The 22,290-nt window shown below is 45.3% G+C and overlaps 2 protein-coding genes and 1 long non-coding RNA gene across 6 annotated transcripts in view; all 3 read right to left on the bottom strand.

Moving 5' to 3' along the window:
* The window catches only part of MYBL2 (MYB proto-oncogene like 2), a 40,187-nt gene extending 36,694 nt beyond the window's left edge, over positions 1–3,493 (bottom strand). For both annotated transcript variants that reach the window (XM_063101557.1, XM_063101561.1), the window contains exons 1-2: positions 3,474–3,493; positions 333–426 (exon numbers count right to left, since the gene is read on the bottom strand). In XM_063101557.1, the coding sequence (XP_062957627.1) occupies positions 333–426; positions 3,474–3,493 (114 nt within the window). The remainder of the gene's footprint in view (positions 1–332; positions 427–3,473) is intronic.
* Positions 3,494–7,579: 4,086 nt separating this feature from the next.
* Positions 7,580–10,049, bottom strand: LOC134381696 (uncharacterized). The gene is made up of 3 exons (XR_010024023.1): positions 9,908–10,049; positions 9,538–9,822; positions 7,580–8,668 (listed from the first exon to the last, which is right to left on the bottom strand). It is a non-coding gene; the product is annotated as an uncharacterized LOC134381696 (long non-coding RNA).
* Positions 10,050–14,376: 4,327 nt separating this feature from the next.
* The window catches only part of IFT52 (intraflagellar transport 52), a 33,124-nt gene continuing 25,210 nt past the window's right edge, over positions 14,377–22,290 (bottom strand). For all 3 annotated transcript variants that reach the window (XM_063107204.1, XM_063107203.1, XM_063107202.1), the window contains 4 exons: positions 20,271–20,358; positions 19,206–19,314; positions 17,067–17,212; positions 14,377–14,607 (listed from right to left, as the gene is read on the bottom strand). In XM_063107204.1, coding sequence (XP_062963274.1) covers positions 14,560–14,607; positions 17,067–17,212; positions 19,206–19,314; positions 20,271–20,358 — 391 coding nt within the window. In that variant the 3' untranslated portion in view covers positions 14,377–14,559. The remainder of the gene's footprint in view (positions 14,608–17,066; positions 17,213–19,205; positions 19,315–20,270; positions 20,359–22,290) is intronic.

The following is a 22,290-nucleotide window of genomic DNA, read 5'->3' as shown; positions in this document are numbered from 1 at the left end:
AACAGTGATCTTTGGCCCTGAGGTCTGAGAGACATATCCCCCCATCCTAAGAATTGAGTCTCCAAGAATACTCTGAGAAGAGGCACAGGGTAGAACCAGACAACCTGTTTTTTTCCTTTTTTTTTTTGGCAGCTGGCCGGTATGGGGATCCAAACCCTTGACCTTGGTGTTACCAATGCCACGCTCTAACTTAGTGAGCTAACCGGCCAGCCCCATCCACACCTTTCACTCTGGGGCACATCAGGCAGACACCCCTGACTCGGTGGTCTGGAGGCCACCAGCTGCCATTAACCCTCTCCTCCCCAACTCCATGGAGTCACAGTGCCACTCACCTCCTCGTGGGTCCACTTGACCTTGCACTTGCTGTCCCTCTGCTCTGGCACATCTGAATCTGTGTCCTGGTAATGCAGTTCATCCAGTTCCTCACTGCATGGGAAGCAAGCGAACAGTCAAGGACAGTGAGTGTTGTCCACATGCTTTTAGACGACATGCACAGCATGCGGGCAGTGGCCAGCCAACTCCAGGGAAAGGTTTGGGAAGGCAGCTTTTACTTTTTCTGCTTTTGAAAACATAAATACTTCCACCCTCCTCTCTTTTAAAATTTTTTAATGAAATGAGGCTACAGAATATTTTTATTTTCTTCTTTATTCTTTAAAAAAAAAAATACTAATGGTTTCAAAAGCCACAAGAAAACAAGATTTCACCAAGAATATTATGATTTTCAAAACCAGACTCCTGCAGAATCATAGAGTTAGAATAAAAACCATATTCCCATTTTAATATTTTCCTTTTGATAACAAACTTGCATGGATATTTTAAGGATTAAAGCTGATGATGTACGTACTCATCAGGCACTAGGATTTTAAGAAATATTAGTTATTTCGGGAAAACATTTTAAATACATTCTCTCGTTAACTATGTCCATTTTTGCATATCCTTTTTCAATCCTTGCTTAACATGGGCATAGTTAATGGAAAGAAAAATCACAGTACAAGCAGCTTTGAATTCTGGATGTTTTTACTCTCCAACAGGCAATTTACCAACTTGCTCCTCATTTTTATCTAGTATAACAGTTACAAAAATGGAGATCACACTATTCACCTTCAGAGATGTCAGGTGCTCTCACAAGGTCACTAACTTCCCCCAACTCCACATGATGAGATCTGCATGAGGTCACCTTAGTCACGTACACTCTTAGGTGAGATATTTGTAAACTAGGAAAAGTCCACAGATTTCCACACAAGCAAGGCAAGCACAGGCCTTGTGGCCAAAACAAGGAAGTAGTGTCCACGCACTTTCCTCTTGTTTTCCAGAACCCTGCACTGCTTCTTAGAGTCACTCCTACACTCCCACAGCACATTGGAAACCCTCCTGTCTTAGGACCTTACGATGCATTTCCTCAACATCATCCACAAAGGTCAGCTCCAACTCCATATCCCAGGGTCTGGCACCGAAAGGCCTTAAGAAATGTTTGCCCAGGGAATGACCCAATACATGAATGAATGAATGAATGAATGAATGAAGCAAATATTTTAGAAGTAGGACAGGAAGGGGCTGGCCCATGGCTCACTTGGGAGAGTGTGGTGCTGATAACACCAAGGCCGTGGGTTTGGATCCCTGTATAGGGATGGCCGGTTGGCTCACTTGGGAGAGCGTGGTGCTGACAACATCAAGTCAAGGGTTAAGATCCCCTTACCAGTCATCTTTAAAAAAAAAAAAGAAGAAGTAGGTCTAAACCCAGCAATACATCGGTCACAGATGTCCTGTCATTCCTGACCCCATTCATTGGTCCTCCACCATCGCAAAGCAGAAGGCAAAAATCTACAAGATACTAATAAGAATGAAGCTGGCATCGAAATCAACTGTTCCCAGACTCCTCACTGACAGAAACCATCTTTGCTTCTACAGCACCCAGCACAAGGCCTGGCTTCTAACAGATGCTCAGCAAATATTCCTTCAAAGGGTGTCTGTGTGGACACTCTCTGATGCTCCAATGCTGTTTAATGGGGATAGCATCTCAGACAGCTGTGAGAATTCTGTGACATAATATATTGCTGTCATCTACATGTGCTGGCCATCCACTTCGCACCCACTCTCATTATCTCCGTTTAACAGATGTAGAAATTGAGGCTCAAGGGGTATGCCACACGCCAAGTCCACAAAGCCAGGCTCTAAACTGCCTTAGCTCCACACCTGCAAGTCCTCACCTTGTAATCCCAGCTGAAAAAGCAGAGGCAACTGCATTTTGGTCCAACATTCCCTTTCTTTTGCCCTTCGATGAGCTGGGCTCTGCTCCAGGGCTGGGGTAAGTCAGAGGCTGAGCAGGAGGTTGGGCACTGGGGCAGAGGAAAATTAGAGCAAGTGGCCAAGAAATGATCTGAGGGCTGTGGGGGTCCCAAAGTGCAGAACCCATCCCTCACATGGGAGGGGGTTCCTCCTCTGAACCCCAGGGGAGAAGGGGCAGAGGACCAAGGGTGGTCTAGGGGCAGTCACTATTGGAGTAACACTTCCTGAACCAAAAATCAGGGAAGGGTCTGACAAGTGTCTGACCAGAAGAACTCCATCTGAAGAGGGGTCTAAAGGTTATCTGGGTTGCATGGATCCAGGGAGGGAACAAGACCAGACCCCACTGTCAGGTTCCCCAAAACTGGCTGAAAATCTCAGAGCTGAGGTCCCAGGTGCACAGGGTTAAGAAAGGGACCTGGAACCCACAGACCTGGTTCTAGGCTCCAATCTGCCGCTTATTCTCTGGGGGACTGTGTAAAATGGAGACCGCAGTTCCTGCCTTTGCCCCAGGGGCTGCTGGCAGAGAGGTCATGATACACATCAGTCTCTCTTCCCCTCACCTTCAAGCCCAGCTGTCCAAAACTCTTCGTCTCAAACGGGAAGAGAAGTCTCTGAAACTAAACCGAGGTGGGGCCTGGAACCCATGTTGGGGACACAAAAGAACCCCCTCCCCAGACCGGGAGAGACGGCTTGGGGGGCTCTGTACTTCCCCGAATGCTGAAAAAAATGCCCACAGGCAAATCCGAACCCAAACTAGGTTTGACCAACAAGTGACTCGCAGACTTGGCCTCCCACTCGGTGGGACTGGGAGAATCACTCTCCCTCTCCAAGGGTCGCCTCCTCGCCAGTAAAGGCCCTTCCAGCTAACACCGGCCGTCCCACCCCCAGCCCGCAATTAGGCGGGAGACAAAATGACATCATGCAGGGATTGGCCCGGGTCCCAGGAGACCTGCCCGTCCCAGCTCCGAGACCCAGCAGGCCTGGGGAGCCGAGCTAGGGGCCCCCAAGACCCCCCTCCCAGCGTTGCACGCGCCCCCTTCCTCGGGCGGTCCAGGACGCAGCATTTCCCAAGGGACCACCCCGCCACGACCCTCTAGAAGGGGCCACGTCGAGGGTGCGGGTGGGAGCAGGGGTGGGAGGGGGGAGGGGAGAAAAGGGGGATTCTCAGCCCGCCCGGCTCCGCTCACCCGCGCGTCCGCCGAGACATCCCCCCGGCCCGGACCGCGCCGCGCTCGCCCGCCCGCCGGCTGAGCCCGGAGCGGGAGCCGGGCCGGGGTCAGGACGAGGGCTGCTCCGCCGCTCCGGGCCCCGGGCCCGCGCGGCGCTCCGAGGCGTCAGCGCGTCCGCAGGTCCTGCCGCCTGCTCGCAGGAACTGTGGCCGCCGCCGGCGCGCACAGAAGCACTTTTCTATCTCCCGCCAAGCGCGTCGGCGCCGCCCGGGCCTGGCGCGCGGGCGCGGGGCGGGGCCTGAGGCGGGGCGGGGCCGGGGAGTGGGGGGACCTGGGGCTGGGCGGAGCCCGCGGGGCACATACCCAGAGCCTCTCCGGCTGGGTGGAGGTTGGAGGAGACTTGGGAGGTGAGACTGCAGCAGGACGCCACATGACTGAGGCTAGGCTCAGCCGTAGTGTCGTTCCGGGACGGCCCAGAAGTATCCCACATAGCGAAAACTGAGGAAAGGGAAGGAGGCGCTAGGATGGAAGGGGTAGGCTGGGAAAACCGCCTGGGCAAAATTCCTCGCGCTTGTCCAAGCCACTCCTCGGTCCCTATAGCCTCCACCTTATAGTGGCCCCCTCACCCCTTTCTAGACCACGGTTGCGCCTTTGAACTGTCTCCGGCTTCCTCTCCAGCCTCAGGGCGACCTTGCTAAAATGCAAACTTGACCTTTCCTCTCCAGAATTTAAAACCTCTCTCCTCTCCCTCCGGGTAAATTCCCTACTCCATAATCTGGTTTATAGGATTCTGCCAGATCACCACCTGGCCTAAGGAAACAGCCTCCTTGCCTTTGCTTGGGCCATTAACTAGACCAGGAACGCTTCTCGCCCCTCCCACCTGGCTAATTCCTTTTTATCTTTGGGGTCCACTGATCACAATCTGCTTGGGGTTTTTTGTTTGTTTGTTTTTCTAAAAGTGACCGGTAAAGGGATCTCAACCCTTGGCTTGGTGTTGTCAGCACCATGCTCAGCCAGTGAGTGAACCGGCCATCCCTATATAGGATCCGAACCTGTGGCCTTGGTGTTATCAGCACCACACTCTACCAAGTGAGCCACGGGCTGGCCCCACAATCTGCTTGTTGACTCATGGGTTTCCCCTTTGAACTGTGACCATCGTGAGGTCCAAGAGGCCTATCAATTCACCCAGTATCCCTAGGGCCCAGCACAAGACCTGACATAGGAGGCCCTAGGTAAATGTTAAGTTAAATTGTTCACCATGTGGTTAAACAAACTCCTGGAGGTTTAGCAGGGATTTTCCATTTTAGGTTGTTATTTACTAAGTACCTACCGATATCACAACACACTAGACTTCCTGGGGGGAGTGCTGGGACAAAGATAAATGAACCATGAGACAGGAGCCTGGGGAGACCAGGCCAAACCCCAGCCTCTCAGCCCCTGCGTATGCCTCAGATCCCTCTTCCAGAAACTGGTGGCTACCTGGGGACAGTCCAGCCAGTCACTGCAAACTTCATTTACCACAGCAGAAGGAAGACTGACATCTTAAGTTCTAGAAGCTTCCACATCACTTAATTCAGGACTTCCCCCCACCCACTCCCCTCATAACGTAATTCATGTGGACATCCCCCTCCATTGCTAGTGCAGGCTCTACAACCAGACTTCCAGGGATTTTATTCCCAGATCCACCACTTACTGTGTTATCTTAGACAAATTGTCTAATTCCTCTGTGCTTGTCTCATCTGTAAAAATGGGATTTATCAAAAACTTAGTTTTTACTATGTACCAGCCACCGTTTTGTGCATAAATTTTAATCCTCCTAACAATCCTATGACGTAGATATCCTCTAGTAAATGGCAGGCAGAGCAGGGATTCAAACTTGAGCTGTCTAATTCTAAAGTTTATGTTTTTAATCACTGCACTTTGTAGAGTGGCTACAGGATTAACTAATATGCGTAAAGGGTAGAGAACAGTCCCTGGCATGTAAATACAATATTACTGTTATCTTTATTATTGTTGTTGTTGTGACTCTCCAGCTGTCCTTACATTGGTCCTTTGAGGTCCAGGAAGCTACTTTGCATGCAGCACACACTCTCATGTGGATTATTAGTACCATTTAAGGGACAGGCAGGACCTGGTGGCCAGGTAGGTATTTGCCCACGTTGAGAGGTAGGGAGCAGCTGTAGAGTCCACCTGGAACCTGGAACTGGTGCCAACTAATACACTAGAGCTGGAAGAACCTAGAGTCAATGCTGTGAGTCAAGCAGCAGGGAGATCACCATGGTGCCAGATGGAATCTGGTGATCTCCACAAGTATGTCCTCTCTAGTTATCATTATACCAACAGACACCCTCTGGAAAGAGAATTCCCAGCATCTTGGGTGCAACCATGCCTGGCAGTGGTCCCAGAGCCCAGGACTGGTAACATGCAGACTGGGAGACTTTTCCTGGACATGCCGTCCTTGGACAGAGAGGCTCCAGCCATTTGGTCATTCTACAATCTCCCCCACCCCAGGCTCCAGACCCAGGACCTGCCTTTGTGTTGGGAAGACAAGGATCAAACCTACTTATTAAATGCTCGCAGTCCAGCACGAGGCTGGACACAAAATAAACACTGATTGATGACAAGTAAATGGTAAGTAGGATCACATGGCCCTTCTGCCTGGAGTCTCTCCCCTTTCCACCTACTGAGAGCCCTCCTTATCATTCCTGTCCTCCCACTACACTTCCTCCACCTGTAGTTTTATGGCTTTGTCAAGAGCAGGGACAGCCTCACATGCATATTTTTAGCTTCAGATCTTTACCATAATGACCTTGGCTCCTGTAGGTACTCATGGAAGAATGTTTACACATTTTTTAATTGAGTGAATGAAATGTTAAACTAATGTTTGGCTGGAGAGTTAGATAGGCTTGGACCACAACTGAGAAGGCTTAGAATGCTGGAGTGTGAATTGTATCTCATAAGATATTGGACATCGAGATTTTGAAATGAAGGAATGTTTTCCAGGCACTTCTGCCCCAACCCTAGGGCATCAGTGTAGAGAACAGAGTCATGGCAACAGGCAAGTGGCCTTAGGCATGAGAGGCCAGGACCAGGACTGGAAATGGGACACTTTCAACAACAGGGAGGGAAAATGGGACACTTTTCCCAATGGAGGGAAAGCAATTCAAATGACTTGATACAAGGAATCAACCTCCAAGGAGAAAATGCCCCTTCTACTTCTCAAGATTGAGATTGTGTGAATAACTATTTGCATAGCACCTAACTTTGAGCTTCAGAAATGGACCAGAAGAGTATTCAAATCAGAAAATATTAATAGCTCAATTTTACTGAGGAAGACACCAGGTGCCAGGTGCCACACTAAGAGCTTTACATTCATTTTGCACTTAATTCTCACCACTAAGTGAGGCAGGTAACATTTTATTTATTCTTTTGCAGCTGGCCAGTACAGAGATCCAAACCTTTGACCTTGTTCTTACAAGGCTGTGCTCCAACCAACTGAGCCAACCAACCACCTTCAGGCAGGTAACACTTTAAAGGTAAAGAGACTGCAGCACAAAGATGTTAAGTTGCTCATGCAGCTAATGGGCTGGTGGCTTGAAGCAAAGCACCCACAACTTAACATGTAAATTTAGAGAGTACTCTTGGTGGAAATATGCTGAAAAGATTGAATCCGGGTACAGCCAGAGGCTAGTCATGAGATAATCCAGCCATCCACATTCTCCAGAAGCTCACCAGCTAGTAAGTGAAACAGTGAGTAAACAGCTAATAAGGGTGAATAGAATCTGCAAGAGCTGTAAGTACCTGCCCAGTGGGGTCACTGAAGGCTCTTCAGAGTTGGGTGATTTAGGAATTTGCAAGGCAGCCAATGTAGGAAATAGCACAGGGAACACCCAGTGCATGGAAGGGAGGACTAAGAGTAGGAATTACTCCGGGATTGGTGAGAGTTCAGTCATTCTTGACTCTTCTCTCACATCACGCATCTAATCCATCTTCAGATCCTATTGGCTCTACCCTCAAAATCTACCTTCACAATATATCCAGTGGTAAAAGTGTTACTGGGTACAGGTCTGGCTGCCTGCCCCCTTTCAAAAACAAACCACTCAAAAGTCAAATATTGGTGAAAATGGAAGTCAGCCTTTATTCAGGAATACCAGTGACCTAACCCATCTCTCCAGTAAATCAGGAGAATAGCCAGATTAAATCCACCTTAAAGACTCAGATTTACTGAGGGGTTTGTAAAGAAGGGGTTGAGGGAATGGAATGTGGGAAATGAAAGGAAGAAGGGAGGGGCATGTGAGCTGTGAGGGCTCTGTGCATGGAGCCAGATGCAAGGTTTTGCCCAAGGCTCCATCTGGTTTCTGCTCCTGTCCTTGCTGTTATCTCAGGGTGCTGCTGGAGGGGTGGAATCAGCATAACTCTACGGATGTCTTCCTTGGTTTCCCAAGGTCTGGATAGTATGTGCAGGTCTGCAGCTCCAGGCTGACTGGAAAACAACTTTACATTCATGTAAATAGTCATCTTGCCCTATAACCAAGGTTCAAAATATCAAATAACCATGGGAAAAGAGAAATATATGCTAAGAAAAAAAAAAAGAAACTTAAAATCTTTTTGAGCTCCTGCAGTTTTAGATCCCAGCAGGCTTCAGTCCTACTCACTCCAACACTATTCAGCAATAAATTATTGATACAATATAGGTGAATTTCAAAATAATTATGCTGAAAGAAGCCAAAGAGAACATACTGTATGATTCCATTAATATAAAATTCTAAAAACATTGCAAACCAGTCTATAGCAACAGAAACCAATCTAAAGTGTCAATGGCTGTGGAGGAAAGGATTACAAGGAGGCAGAAGGAAGTTTTGGGGGTTATATTAGTCTTTTTCTGTTGCTTATAACAGAATACCTGAAACTGGGTAATTTATAAAGGAATGAAAATTACTTCTTACAGTTTCGGAGGCTGGGAAGTCCAAAGTCCAGGGAACACATTTGGTGAGGGCTTTCTTTGGGGTGGTGACTCTTCACAGCAACTCAGAGCATCACATGGTGAGAGAATGGCATTAGCAAGACAGAGCTAACCTTCTCACTTGCTCTTCTTAAAAAGCCATCAGAGGGCCGAACCCCTGGCGCACTCGGGAGAGTGCGGCGCTGGGAGCACGGTGACGCTCCCGCTGCGGGTTCGAATCCTATATAGGAATGGCCAGTGCACTCACTGGCTGAGTACCGGTCACGAAAAAGACAAAAAAATAAATAAATAAATAAAAATAAAAAATAAATTAAAAAAAAAAGCCATCAGAACCATGCTCACCACCACCCATTAAACCATCAACCCACGTTGGGAAAATATAATTTAATCAGGCCCCCTTGCCTTAGGTATGGTTGGGGGTGGTGCTGGGGGTGGTGCAGTGCATTCTTTGTAAGCAGATTGTGGGTGGGTGGAGTTAGTGCACATGCACGGCGCCACGGTTTGGCTGGCTATGCTCTTCAACCACAGCTCCAAGGACCCTTTTGCCGGTTACCTAGCTCATAAACCTGCGTGTGAGAAGTCTGGTGACCCAGCCTGGTGTGTGAGGGATCTGGGGACCCAGACTGGCGTGTGAAGGGTTTGTGACCCAGTCTGGAACGGACTTCAGGGGTCTGTGAACTCTGGACACAGCCCTACCTGAACAACCCATTATTTCACTAATGGATCAATCCATTCAGGAGGGCACAGCCATCATGATCTAATCACCTCTCAAAGGCCCCACCTTTCAAATATATATAATTGGATATCCCACCCTCTTAACGCAATGGGGATCAAGTTTCCAACACATGAACTTTTGGAGGACACATTTGACCAATAGGAGGGGTGATGGATATGTTCTATTTGAATGACTCTAGGGGTCCCTCTTTAATGAGTGGGAGAAGTGTGGGGTCACTGACCAAAGGATAGCGCCTTCAACCCCGCCTGAATTTGTCCAGGCTCATGCCAGCGCCAAGTGTGTCCTCACGTACACAACTGAAAAGTGGGAGAACTTGGTTTTTTTGAAACAATCTAATACAAATCCTTTTCGTTCCTGATTATGAAGATCACAAGTCCCCGTACCTTGGGCTACTTTATACAAACACCACATCCTGGCCCACACTCTTGACCTCTCCTCTGAGCCTTCTGGGGCATCCGCTTTCGCCAACACTCAGTTCTTTCTTTGGTAACATGGTCACTCGCAGTTCAGCAATCCAGCAGAGAACCACTCGCGGGGTAGTGAGTGAGGAGTACAAAGTCAGGGCGGAACCGCCGGTGAACGGCAAAGTCTCTTCCCGAAGAGGGTGGAAACCAACTGCACAGCTCGGCCAGCCCCGCGGCTGCACTTGGTGGCGTCTTCACCCTCCTCTGTGAAGAGGGACAGGAGAGTCAGGACCTAGACTCGACCAGGCAGCCACACCGCCCGCGGGCGACCCGGGACAAGTTTCGTGACCTGTGTCGCGGCGTCCCCCAGGATGTCCGTCTGCAGCGTCAGAGCTCGGGGCCGCCGGCGGGCCGCCGGGCCACACGGTCAGGACCGCGCATCGGCCCACAACGTCCACGGTCCTGGGAGCCCGCACTCGGGCGCGGGCGCCGGCGCCCCGCAGAGCATCGTGGGAGTCGCTCCGTCTGACGTCATTAGGAGGCGCCCGCGCGCGGGACCCGACTGCAGCCCGGCCGCTGTGCCCTGGAGCTCGGACTAGCCCTGCGCTTTTCGAGCCTTCGCCTCTGCGAGGCCTCTCCCGGCGTTTGCCGTTTCGGTCGTGCGGAGGACCGGGATGAGAAGGAGCAAGGCCAGGGATATCGCTGGCCTCCGACATTATGTCGGTCACGGGAGTTCGCATTCCTTAGTCGTCTCCGGCTCTGAGCCGTTCCTGACTCCCTAGTGGGGATCGGAGGCCCTGGACAAGTTTCTAACACTGCAAGTTTCCCTCGTGCTATTTGTCACCGTTTGCTACTCTTATTAGGTGAAATTCTCGCCGCTATTAGATTGTGAGCTGCGGGAGGGCAGCCCTAGACTGACACATTAGTAGACTTCATGTTAAAATTCTTACGTATCACATAAGCAAGGAGATTTAGTCTTTCTAGTTTAAACTATATATGTCTTCCTATCTCTTGAAGGCATTGGAAGAAATCTGTAACATTGGTTGTAGAGAGAGGAACTGGATGGCCGAAGAGGGTGTTCTTTTCCCTCAACATCTTTTAGTTCCGTGCTCAAGTATTACCTCGTTGAATTTTTAGATTGAAAATAAATTTAAATTTCAATAAGGCATATGTAGAGCTCTAGGACCTTTCAGGGAACAGAGTTTAAAAGCCATCCTTTGATATTTGGTTTGATAAATGAGAAGTAACTTAGCAAAGCCACACTGTAGGTCCAGGAATCATAAGATGCCACAAATTTTTCTCCTTGTATTTGGGGAAAGAAGAGAGAGGTTCCATCACTTCCATTTATCTCCCCTTTCCCATTTTCTGTTATTTTCTCTTCATTCTGACATAAAGTTTCTCTGAACAGAGACATATTTAGTTGAGTTCAAGAAATAAAATCTCCAGTTATTTTTTTATGCTGTTACCTGCTAGGACTGGTACTATCACTTTCTTTTTTTTTTTTTTTTTTATTATTTATTTTTGTGGCTGGCCTCTGCAGGGATCCGAACCCTTGACTTTGGTGTTATCAGCATCAGGCTCTCACAAAGTGAGCTCACTGGCCATGTTTTTTGAGAGTGAAGTTGAAACACTTGTTCAAGTCAGTTATTTTTCATCTCAACTGGCCTATGTGCCTTTCTGAATTCCTGACCCATGAAACATGAAAAAGTGGAAAGAGTAGGGCTGGCCAGTTAGCTCAGTTGGTTAGAGCATGGTGAGCTAACTGGCCAGCCCTATTCTTTCCACTTTTTCATGTTTCAAATTTTTCATAAGAAGTTGAGAGAAAAAAATATCCTTGCCATAAGCCATCCATGGATGAAGGGGAAAAGCCTGCTAACCTCTGTGGCAGGACATACCTTGTTTCCTCCAAGGCATCTTCTTGGGTCAGGAGAGTGTGGTGGGAGAAGGTATGGGTTGGCAGGCTGTCAGTTTCTTCCATCTCTAGGCCTCAGTTTCCCCTTTGGAAAATGAAGTTGGATTAGATTCAGATAGATCCAAAAAGTTCCTTCTAAGATTGTAGGTATTTATTCTAGTTATCTATTGCTATGTAACAAATTACTCCAATAGCTTAAAACTGCCATTTTATTATATTCATGGATTCTGTGGGTCAGGAATTCAGAAAGGACACAGAAGGGACAGTTTGTCTCTGCCCTATGATGTCTGGGGCCTCAGTTGGGAAAACTTTAAGGCTCGGGTGATTTTAATGGCTAGGGGCAGGAATCGTTTGGAGGTATCATCATTCATGTTTGGCAGGTGATGCTGATATAGGTTGGGACCAGTGGCTGTTGGACCTATATGTACCCTATCCACGTGGCCTCAGACTCTTACACGGCTTATGGCTCTAAAGGTGAATGTCCCAAGAGAACCAGGTAGAAGCTGTATATCCTTTTATGACCTAGCTTCAAAAGTCACATAATGTCACTTACACCATAGTGCCAGATCCAGAGACCCCACTTCTCAGTGGGAGGAGCATCAAACCCACAGTGTAAGAGAAGAGCATGTGGGCTGGGAAACAACAGTTCAATAGTTTTTAGATGTAGAAGATATTGACTAAGAAGTTATTCATGAGATAGAAATAAAACACATGCATTTTAAAGGACCAAAGTCCTTAGTCTAGGCCAAAGCCTGTAGTTTAGAAGGACTAAAGTCCAGTAGTTTAGGAGGCCAAAGCCTCTAGTTTGGGGGGCCAAAGCCCAACCCTTTAGGAAAACTCGTAGAAATGCTAAGATTAAGAAAGACCAGAAAACTTTCATAGGACTAAAGCCTTTGATGTAGATGAGAATTGAAACACAGCAAAGAGTGATTGCTCTGGGGGCAGCTGCCCTTGGTGCAGCTAAACCTAAATGATGGGAAAGTACGTAAGCTAAAACCTCCAAGGATATTCTAGTGAGTGCTTGAGGATGCTCCACATCTTGCCCTAAGCTGTTTGAGTTTCTTGGGGAGTTAGGTGCTTTGACGATTATCTCATTGTTTCCTTTTGTATCTCACATAGTTTTATGACTTCTTTTGATGGTAAATTGCTTGAACTACTTTAAGTTACACCTGCTTTAATGAAGATCGTCTGGTAGCCAGTTTTATGTTTTCACTATGATTGGTTAACCACCTGTTTTTCTTCTGTAACTTTCTTGTCTTTACAATAAAAACTGAAACAAAAACTGACTCGGGGCTGTGCCTGGCTCTTCTCTCATGAAGGAATTTTCCCTTGGTGCAGTCCCATTGGGCTTCTCATTGCTCTGAATACATGGGCTCTGAGTAATCTTTTGTGTCTCCGTCACTCTGCGAGAGGTGACATTTAGAACATATTGCAAATACACTGCCACAGCACTCCCCAGTGTTGCTCCATAGCTGCTTGTGTCTCAGCTGGCTCCTAGACTGCCCTCTGAGCAAAGTGGCCTCCCCCTTCCCCAACACTCTGTCCTGGTTTGCTACTACAATGAATAAGCCCTGCACTAGGGCTTCAGTGTATGAGAACTGAAGCCTATGAACAGAGCTTTAACATGAATAAATTACTTGAAATTCAGGACTTTACTTGAGCCTTTCTTCTCAAAGTTTTAAATTTCTTGTATGTGTGTGTGTGTTTTAAAGATGACCGGTAAGGGGATCTTAAGCCTTGACTTGGTGTTGTCAGCACCACACTCTCCCAAGTGAGCCAACCAGCCATCCCTATATAGGGATCCGAACCCGTTGCCTTGGTGTTATCAGCACCACACTCGCCCAAGTGAGCCATAGGCCGGCCCTCCAAAGTTTTAAATTTCTAAAAATATCAATTCCTTGACACACTATTCTCATGGCTTCAATTATCAGCTCCGTATGAACAATTCATCAGATCTTGAGACTGGACGTATTTTCTAAGCCTCAGGTAGGGATTGCCAGCTAATTACTGGTTATTTCCACCTGTATGAATTGCCATTATCTCAACTGGACTCTCATGTTCCAAAACTGTTCATTTAGACTTCCACTGTCTTCTAATTGCTTTACCACTGTTCCAGGCAATCAGGCTTAAAATCTTGCCAATCTGACCAACCCCCTAGACCAAATCTGTTTCAAAATGCCACGTTTCCTATAACAACCTCTTATCCACATCCTCATTGCTTCCTCTTGGGGTTATATCACTTTCCTCTAAATGGCCTTCCTTCCACTATTCCCACCTTTATAGAACCCACAGCTAAACTATTCCCATTGTGTTACATCCTTTACACACCTTCAGCAGCTCTTCAATCTTCTATCTGGCTTTTAGGGTTCCCCAAAGTATTCCAGTATACTGCTGTGCATTTCCATATACCAGTGGCCCCATTCAGGCAGGTGTAATTTCCCACTGTCCAATGACAACACCATCTAGACTCCTTGGGACAGCGTATCACATTTTGCCCTGCATTATAACCCAAAATGATGATAGAATTGAGTGATTTAGTTTAGGGGAAGGGGAAAAGGTGTGGGTGGAAGCTACAGCCTCTAAAAGGTTGTGTCCTATGGGCAGCTGGTAGACAAAGGAGTAGGGTGATTTATAAAAGGAAAGTATCTGTCTACTATATTTTATCTTTTCCTTAGGTACAGTGGGGTAAACAGACGGGGGGTTAAGTTCGTTTTGTATCCTTTTGAATTAGTCCAGAAAACTGTCCAGTATTTATAATAAGCTTGAGATTTAGTTATGCCTTTGATAAAAGAGGTTCAAATCCAGAACTTGAGTCAGAAGAAAAAAAAGACTTTAATGAAAGACTGTCTCATAAATTATAAAAGTACAGATTCAATCACAGATTTAATTAAAAAAGGAACATATCTTACACAAGGATTTTGTAAGTTAGAAATCTTACACCTATATAGTCTGTACAGAAGATGCACAAACCTTCCACAGCTCATAGAGGAAAGAGTGTATAGACAATTTTGGTAAGGAGTTGAGGAACGATTCAAAAATAGTTTACAGAGAGAATCAGGAGGCAGAAAATGCTTCAAGAGGCACGGTCCTCAGAAATTGTTCTGGAATGCCGTTTCACTTGTATCAGTGTCATGTTCCTGGATGAGAGAATAAGAAATAGAATTTTAGTATTTCAGTACAAAGCCTGAAATGTGAATGCTCTGGTGTTTTGGACTTTAATTAGAGATGTGAAATCATCATTAATTGGGACACATAGATAATCTCTGGCTTTATGGCTGAATCCAACCCAAGGATCAAGTTTTCTCTACCAGGATAGGGCTTTGCACTGCTGCTTATCACCCCCTTATGAGTGAGTAGCAAATACAGTTGGAGGCACTGGTGCAAAGACCCAGCAGCTTTCTTACTTTGGCCTTCCTCCATCCCACCAGGGTGAGTACTGCTGGGAATCTACCTGAGCCCCCATCCCACATTTCACTGTTGAGTAGACAATCTCAGAGCACTGTAATTGCTTATATACTCCCAGCTCCCACTGCACATAGCTCTGAGAGAGACAGCAAGGACTGCATTCATCTTGCTGCTATGGCCCCAACATCTAGCCCCATGTCTGTCACACATGAGGTGTACAGCAAAACACTGCCAAATGAGCCCAGCAGAGCCACCCCCTTCCAGTAGAGGCTCAGACCCTAACCGGTCTTTTCACTTAGCATCTAATATCCTAAGCTTATATATTGTCTGCTTACATTAAAAATAAACCAAAAAACTTTTTTTCCTATAAAAGTGATACATTCATTATAGAAACTTTAATAGAGAAGGAAAATAAAAATCACTCAAACACTGTACATGTGGATAAATATCTTTATGTTCTCTTTTACTATGCAAAATAGATATATGTATATGTATATTTTGTAAAGAAAAATGGAATTTCTATTTACACTATTTTATAGCCCCTTTTCCCCCATTTACTGTATCATGAATGTACTCCCAAGTCCTCAAACAGTCTTTTAAAACATTTTTAATTATTATTTTTTTCAGTGGCTGGCTAGTATGGGAATCCAAACCCATGACTTTGGTGTTATCAGCACCATGCTGGCCAGTGAGCTAATTGGCCAGCCTTAAAACATTTTTAATCTGAGAGATACACTCTAGGATTCTTCACAAGTTCCCTACTGATGAAGATTTTTCTTCTATTAAAACAATGCTGCACTGAGCATCCTAGTTGATAAATCTGCACATATTCATAATTATATAATTCAAACAAATTCTGACTATTAGAATTGATGGGTAGGGCCAGCCCATGGCGCACTTGGGAGAGTGTGGTGCTGATAACACCAAGGCCACAGGTTCGGATCTCTATATAGGGACGGCCGGTTAGCCCACTTGGGAGAGCATGGTGCTAACAATACCAAGCCAAGGGTTAAGATCCCCTTACTGGTCATCTTAAAAAAAAAAAAAAAAATTAATGGGTCAAAGGTGTATACATTTTTAGGGCTTTTGAATGGTATAAAAATACCTCTAGAAAAGTGGAACCAACTTATTCTCCCATCAGCGGTGTATGAATGCCTATTTACCAACACAGTTGGGCATTACATTTTAGAAATCCTTTCAAGGGGATAGAAAAAAGAAAAACCAAGGCCGGCCCGTGGCTCACTCGGTAGAGTGCGGTGCTGATAACACCAAGGCCATGGGTTCGGATCCTGTATAGGGATGGCCGGTTCGCTCACTTGGGAGAGAGTGGGACTGACAACACCAAGCCAAGGGTTGAGATCCCCTTACCGGTCATCTTTGAAAAAAAAAAAAAGAAAAACCAGGCATGATTTTAAAGTTCTTGGTTCTCGGTCTGAGAAGGATGATATCTAACATAAGGTGCTGACCTTGCATCCTGCCAGTCTGTCCCTTTACTTAGTTCTCTCTCACCACAATAGCATCACTGCTGTTCCTCAAACGTGACAGATGCACGTTTGGGACTTTGCACAGGTCTTCCCTCTGCCTGTGACACTCCTTCCCCATGTATCTGCATGGCTAAGTCTCTCAAGACCTTTGCTCCAGTACAACTCTGTAGTGAGGCCTACCCCAACTACCCTATTTAATACTCGCTTGTCACCACTGCTACCCTCAACACACTTGTTCCCTCTTGCCCTGCTCTACATTTTTTATACCTTTTTTATACATTTTTATACCATCTTCTGGCATATTAAGTGACTTGCTTAGATATTATATTTATTGTTTTTTTTTTTTTTTTTTTTAAAAGATGACCGGTAAGGGGATCTTAACCCTTGACTTGGTGTGGTCAGCACCACGCTCACCCAGTGAGCGAACCGGCCATCCGTATATGGGATCCGAACCCGGGGCCTTGGTGTTATTAGCACCGCACTCTCCCGAGTGAGCCATGGGCCGGCCTATATTTATTGTTTACTGTCTGTATCCTCCAGCTAGAATATGAATTATGTGTGCAGGGATCACTGTTTGTTTTGTTCATCTAGTAGATACTTAATAAATACTTGCAGAATTAATGAATGTCATAAAACCTGAGTACAGTTTATGAATGGTACCGCCACTTGAAGGGCTCCCACTTCAGCGAGCCTCGTAGGCTCTGTACCTGGTTCAATTTCTTGAACTCTACCACTTGGAAGAAGATGTGCTCAAGGATATGTTTGGCATCTTGTTGGTCCTTTGGTAGTTTACTGGTTACTCCAAGAATGTCACCACACTTCCTGACATAGAATTCCAGGTCTTCTTCAGTACCTAAGCACAGTTGGGGGAGTTAGATTAACTCTTAATTTCTGTCCTTCCCACAGTACAGATTTGGTATGTTTTATGTATCCCCTATCAAGTTCCTACATCTCTCAAGATCACTTACCTCGCCTTGGGGTAATGTGACCACAGGACTTAAATTATGGTGATGAACTCTAGAGATCTCTGATATGCTGCTTTTATATTAGGACAAAAGTGTGACACTCCTAATCAGAATAAAGCTGGGCTGGTTCTGGCTTTCCTATTCCCCAGATCCAGCATTCCTACATTACAACGAACAGGAGCAACCAGCAGGAAATCAAGTTACTATTCTCTGAATGCAACAGGACCACTATGAGAAGGGCATATGAGTATTCTAAAATACATTTATTACAGAAAAGAAAAAATCACCCATGATTCTACCAACAACAGATCTCTGTGAAGTGTCTCCAGGAGCCCTACATTTAGGATGGACAGCCATTACTGCCCTTCTCCCACTATACTGTAATTTCTTTCCTTTTTTCACCTCTAATTTGCATTTTTTAAAGTTATGATAGAAATGTAAACTTTTTTGAAGATATTCAACTATAAAGCTGTAACAATCTCTCATCCTAGCTCTACCCCCACCAATACTACCTAGAGTAATTATTGCTCTGTATTCCTCTGTGTGTAAATACAAGTTTCACAAAAATGGAATCAAACTACAATAATTCTGTAAGTTGCCTTCATAATTTTATGAGGTATCATAGACATTCCATGTCAAAGCTTATGATCTATATCTTTCTTTTAACAGACGTATAATAATTCACTTTATTTCATAATCTTTTTAATCAATCCCCCTACTGATGGATGAACCATTAGAATACTTAGAATTTTTTAATGCTACAATTAATATCTATATAGCTACATCGTTTTTGTTGTGCATTTCTACAAGGATTCCCACAGGATAAACTGCAGAAATGGAAAAGCTGAGTCAAAGCATCGGATTCTTCACAGGCCTGTTATTTCTACTGAACTAATCACTATGTCTTGCTAATTGTCGACTGCCCCACACCCACCACAATGCCTGGTACAGAGCAGAGGTGTGGTAAAGGTGTTTTATTTACATTGCACTATTTCCATTTTTGCATATGCCTTTCAGGTTTGGGGGCACTTACAGATATTGTTTATACAGTTGGGTTACTACTGTGAGTGGTTTTATAACTTCCTTTCCTCACTTAGGATCCTCTCCTAAATTCTGTCTGTGTTATTCCCTGGCCTTTGTAAACCTCTTTCATAACTCCTACATATTATCCCACCAATTGAATGTCACACAATTGGCTACTATTCTCCTGGTAGTGGACACTAAGGATATTCTCAGTTTTATTGTATTTTTTAAATAAATAGTGTAGAATTCACCTGTGTACCTTCATTCATCTCCTTAGATTAGATTCCTAGGAATGAGGTCACTGCTTCAAAGTGGATGATTAATTTAATGCCTCTGAGCATATGTGTGCAGGCCCATGCTGTGTTGAAGGCAGTGTGTGTCAGGAGTCAAGAGTCAGGAGGACCACTCACATGGAGCTGTGTGGCCCAGGCCTCATTTCCTCATCCACATGTCAAGGCAGGCACACCTGTCTTGCTAGGATCCTGTCCACTTTGAAGTCTCCATGATTCTTTTGGTCTTGACTCAGTTTTCTTATTTAACTTCTCCCGTGACCAATGACCTAGATTTGCTAGGTCAGGATTGATCGTGGGATCATCCATTGGTCAGAACTAAGGACCTAGAGGAATCAAAGCTGAGACATTTGCCTTTCTGCTTAGCACCATGTTCTAACTCACTAAGCTAATCAGTCTTGAGAAAAATAACCAACATCATTTATATGAAATAAACAAAAATTGTTACTTTATACACCTGTTCATATTTTGTTCTCCTGAAACTCTAAGCTTTCTCTCACAGCGAACCTCAGAAGTTCATAGTTAAATAAAACTCATAAAACAAAATTTTAAAATTGGCCAAACTTACACTTATTGGTAATCTGAGCAAGCCGCGCCTTCTCAGAGGAAAACGTCTCATCTAAGTCAAATAGCTCCAGAGGAGGAGGTGGTAATTCCCTGAAACTAGGAGGAAAAACCTAAAAGGAAGTAAAGTCTTTTGTGAAAGGGCTTATCCAAAGCCATAACTAACAGTGATGAAACACAAGGGAAATGAGAGGCCAACTCAGCCCTTCCCCTGGGATGAATCTCCTGAACTCCCATCACCTCCCACCTTCACCCAGTAGACCTGTATCAAGCCCACCCTAAGCAACCAAGTGGAACCCGCTCCAACTACACTACTAAACTGACCAAGTTGACATTTGTGTTGAACATTTGATTGCATGACTCTTTTCTCATTTAATCATGACTTCTTTAGGGACAGAAATTATTTGGGGACGTAGATGTAGATTAGTGTAGAAAGTGCTGAACTTGGAGCCAGAACTCATAGGTATGAACCAATGGTGTGCTGGTAAATGTTTAACTGCTAGATCTTGAAACAAAACATGAGGTCTGAATTGTAGCATTTGCCACTTTCTGTGATATAAATACTCCCACCATGGCCAATTTCAAACTACCAAGATGAAGCCGACTGGCCCATACCACCCCAGAATATGGTGGAACAGGACAACTTTGAAGGCAAGTTGAGTTAATGCTGGACTGAAAAGTTGAAAAATACCCTAGCTACACATGACTATTCCCTCTGCTATTAGAATTGTGCTATGAATTTGAGCGTCCAATGCCTGGAAAGGAAGTGCAAAGCTTTTCCTCCTGTTTACCCAGGAATTTTCATATATGCCCTCCAATCCCACAAGATGGGAAATGTTTAATAGCCAGAAAAGTCCATGTCCTTGATTCCTCAATTGGGAACCATACCACATGGAAGTCCCTACAGAATACTAACAGGTTGGTGTCTGACCATGTTTAGAGGCAAAGCACTGCGACCCTGTGGAGCGCCACCAATGGCATCTGGTAGGGGCCACAGAGAGGGCAAGCTGGCGAGAAAGGGCCAACAGTGGGGCTCTGCAGCAGGATGCCCCGAAGCACACCCACTCACTGCAGGCTGAAGGGCAGGCAGCGGTGTCTCAAACTGAGGTTGGATGAGCTGGAGTGGTTCATGTTTGACATTTAGCTGCTCATGAGCCCTGTGTTAATAATAAAACAAAAAATCAGGATCAACATGAGACACTGTAGCAAAGCACCTCTAACTGACCACATTGCTGTGTTCTCCATCAAATATGGCAGTTCAGCACTCTTTTAGAAAAATATACAAAATGTGTTGTTATATTTGATGTAATGATCCTTTTTGGAATCTTCTCTACTGTATCATACAGCATTATTCATTGAGAACTAAAAGGAAAAATTTCTTTCATATTTCATATCAGGCTTCTCCTAAATAGGACTTTTGTTTTGACCACCAGAGATAGGAGTCAACTCTGAAGTCTGCTTCTGGCAAGTGAGCAGATCTGTGCAATATGCATTCTATGTGCCCATTCACTCAGCAAATATTTACTGAATATCTACTATGTACTAGGCAGTTTTATATACCAGGAGTATGTACAGCAGCAGTGACAAAAGAGACTAAGGCAGGCCCTCGTGGAACTTACATTCTAGGGAGGAGAGACACACACTAAACAAAAAATCCAATAAGATGCCAGGTATCGATAAGTATTAAGAAGAAAAACAAATCAGGAGACAGGGAGAGAGACAGGGAAGAGGTGGGGAATGTGGCTTGTCAGAGGAGCCCTGAGGGAGGGAGGGAGGGAGTCACATGGTTATCTTCAGAAGTGTCCCCGGCAGAGGGAAGAGCAAGGCGGACAGGCAGATGGGTGTTGGGCATTTTCATGGGACAGCAGGACAGCCAGAGTGGCTGCAGCAGAGAAAGAGTGGTAGGAACGAGTTACAGAATTAAATGCTAATCTTATCCTGGGTTACTTTTCTATTGTTGCTTCTCTTCTGCCTTCATCCTCTCAAACATTCATTTTATCCTTTTGCACTGCACATAATTTTGTAAGCTGGCTGAACTCTTCTAAGGAAGAGGCAAATTAAAATATACTCATCCAAGGGCTGGCCCGTGGCTCACTTGGGAGAGTGCAGTGCTGATAACACCAAGGCCATGGGTTTGGATCCTATATAGGGATGGCCGGTTCACTCACTGGCTGAGCGTGGTGCTGACAACACCAAGCCAAGGGTTGAGATCCCCTTACTGGTCATCTTAAAAAAAAAAAAAAAAAAAAAAAAAAAAATATATATATATATATATATATATATATATATATACACACACACTCATCCAATTTAAATTTTATACATATTTGTGGCCTTCCAAAATTAAGCTGGAAAAGCAAATGCCAATGGGTGGACAGAGTTCATGGCAGCTTCTAAGTATGCATGATTTCAGAAAGGAGTGAGGCCTGTGACTGCAGGAAGGTGACTAACTGAGCTTTCTGCTGTTACCTCCTCCACTATTCCCAGGTGCTTGGGGAGAATCCTTCCTACAAATGAGCAGATACCCAGGGAGGGAAGAGAAATGACTTACAAAGCACCTACTGTGTGCCACGTACTTCTCCTGATCCTGTGCTAGGCTCTTAAACTTATTTCTCTTAATCCTCAAAATAACCCTGGAAAGTGGGTGTAATATCTACAGAAGAGAAAATGGAGGTAGACACTTAAGTAGCTTCCCAAGGTCACATGGTTAAGAAGGGACAAAAGCAAGATCAGAACTCAGACCTGGCCAATCCCTGCCAACCAGAATCCCCTTAACTCAGTCTATTCCGAAAGCAAAAATCATTAGGAGCAGTTTTAAGCTAAAGTTCCCACCATCTGCATATAAAGAATCCTGGGGCTGAGCCCTGGCCTTGGCCATCCCAGCCATGATTTTATTTCTGCTTTCTGTCCCCAAGGGGAGCTGACAGTACTGGAGCAAATTCTTCCTTCCACTCAGCTCACCACCTGCCCAAATCTTCCTCTTGCCAGTAGCCAATATGTTCTTGACTGGGGGGAGTGGGAGGGGGGAGGGGTGGAGAAACTAATCCTAAAATGAAGCAAAATCTAATTCAGAAGGCCAATCTGTATGG

The sequence above is a fragment of the Cynocephalus volans genome, chromosome 1 (genome assembly GCF_027409185.1).
Source record: "Cynocephalus volans isolate mCynVol1 chromosome 1, mCynVol1.pri, whole genome shotgun sequence".
Classification (NCBI taxonomy): domain Eukaryota; kingdom Metazoa; phylum Chordata; class Mammalia; order Dermoptera; family Cynocephalidae; genus Cynocephalus; species Cynocephalus volans.
This window is presented reverse-complemented; position numbering and strand designations above follow the sequence as displayed.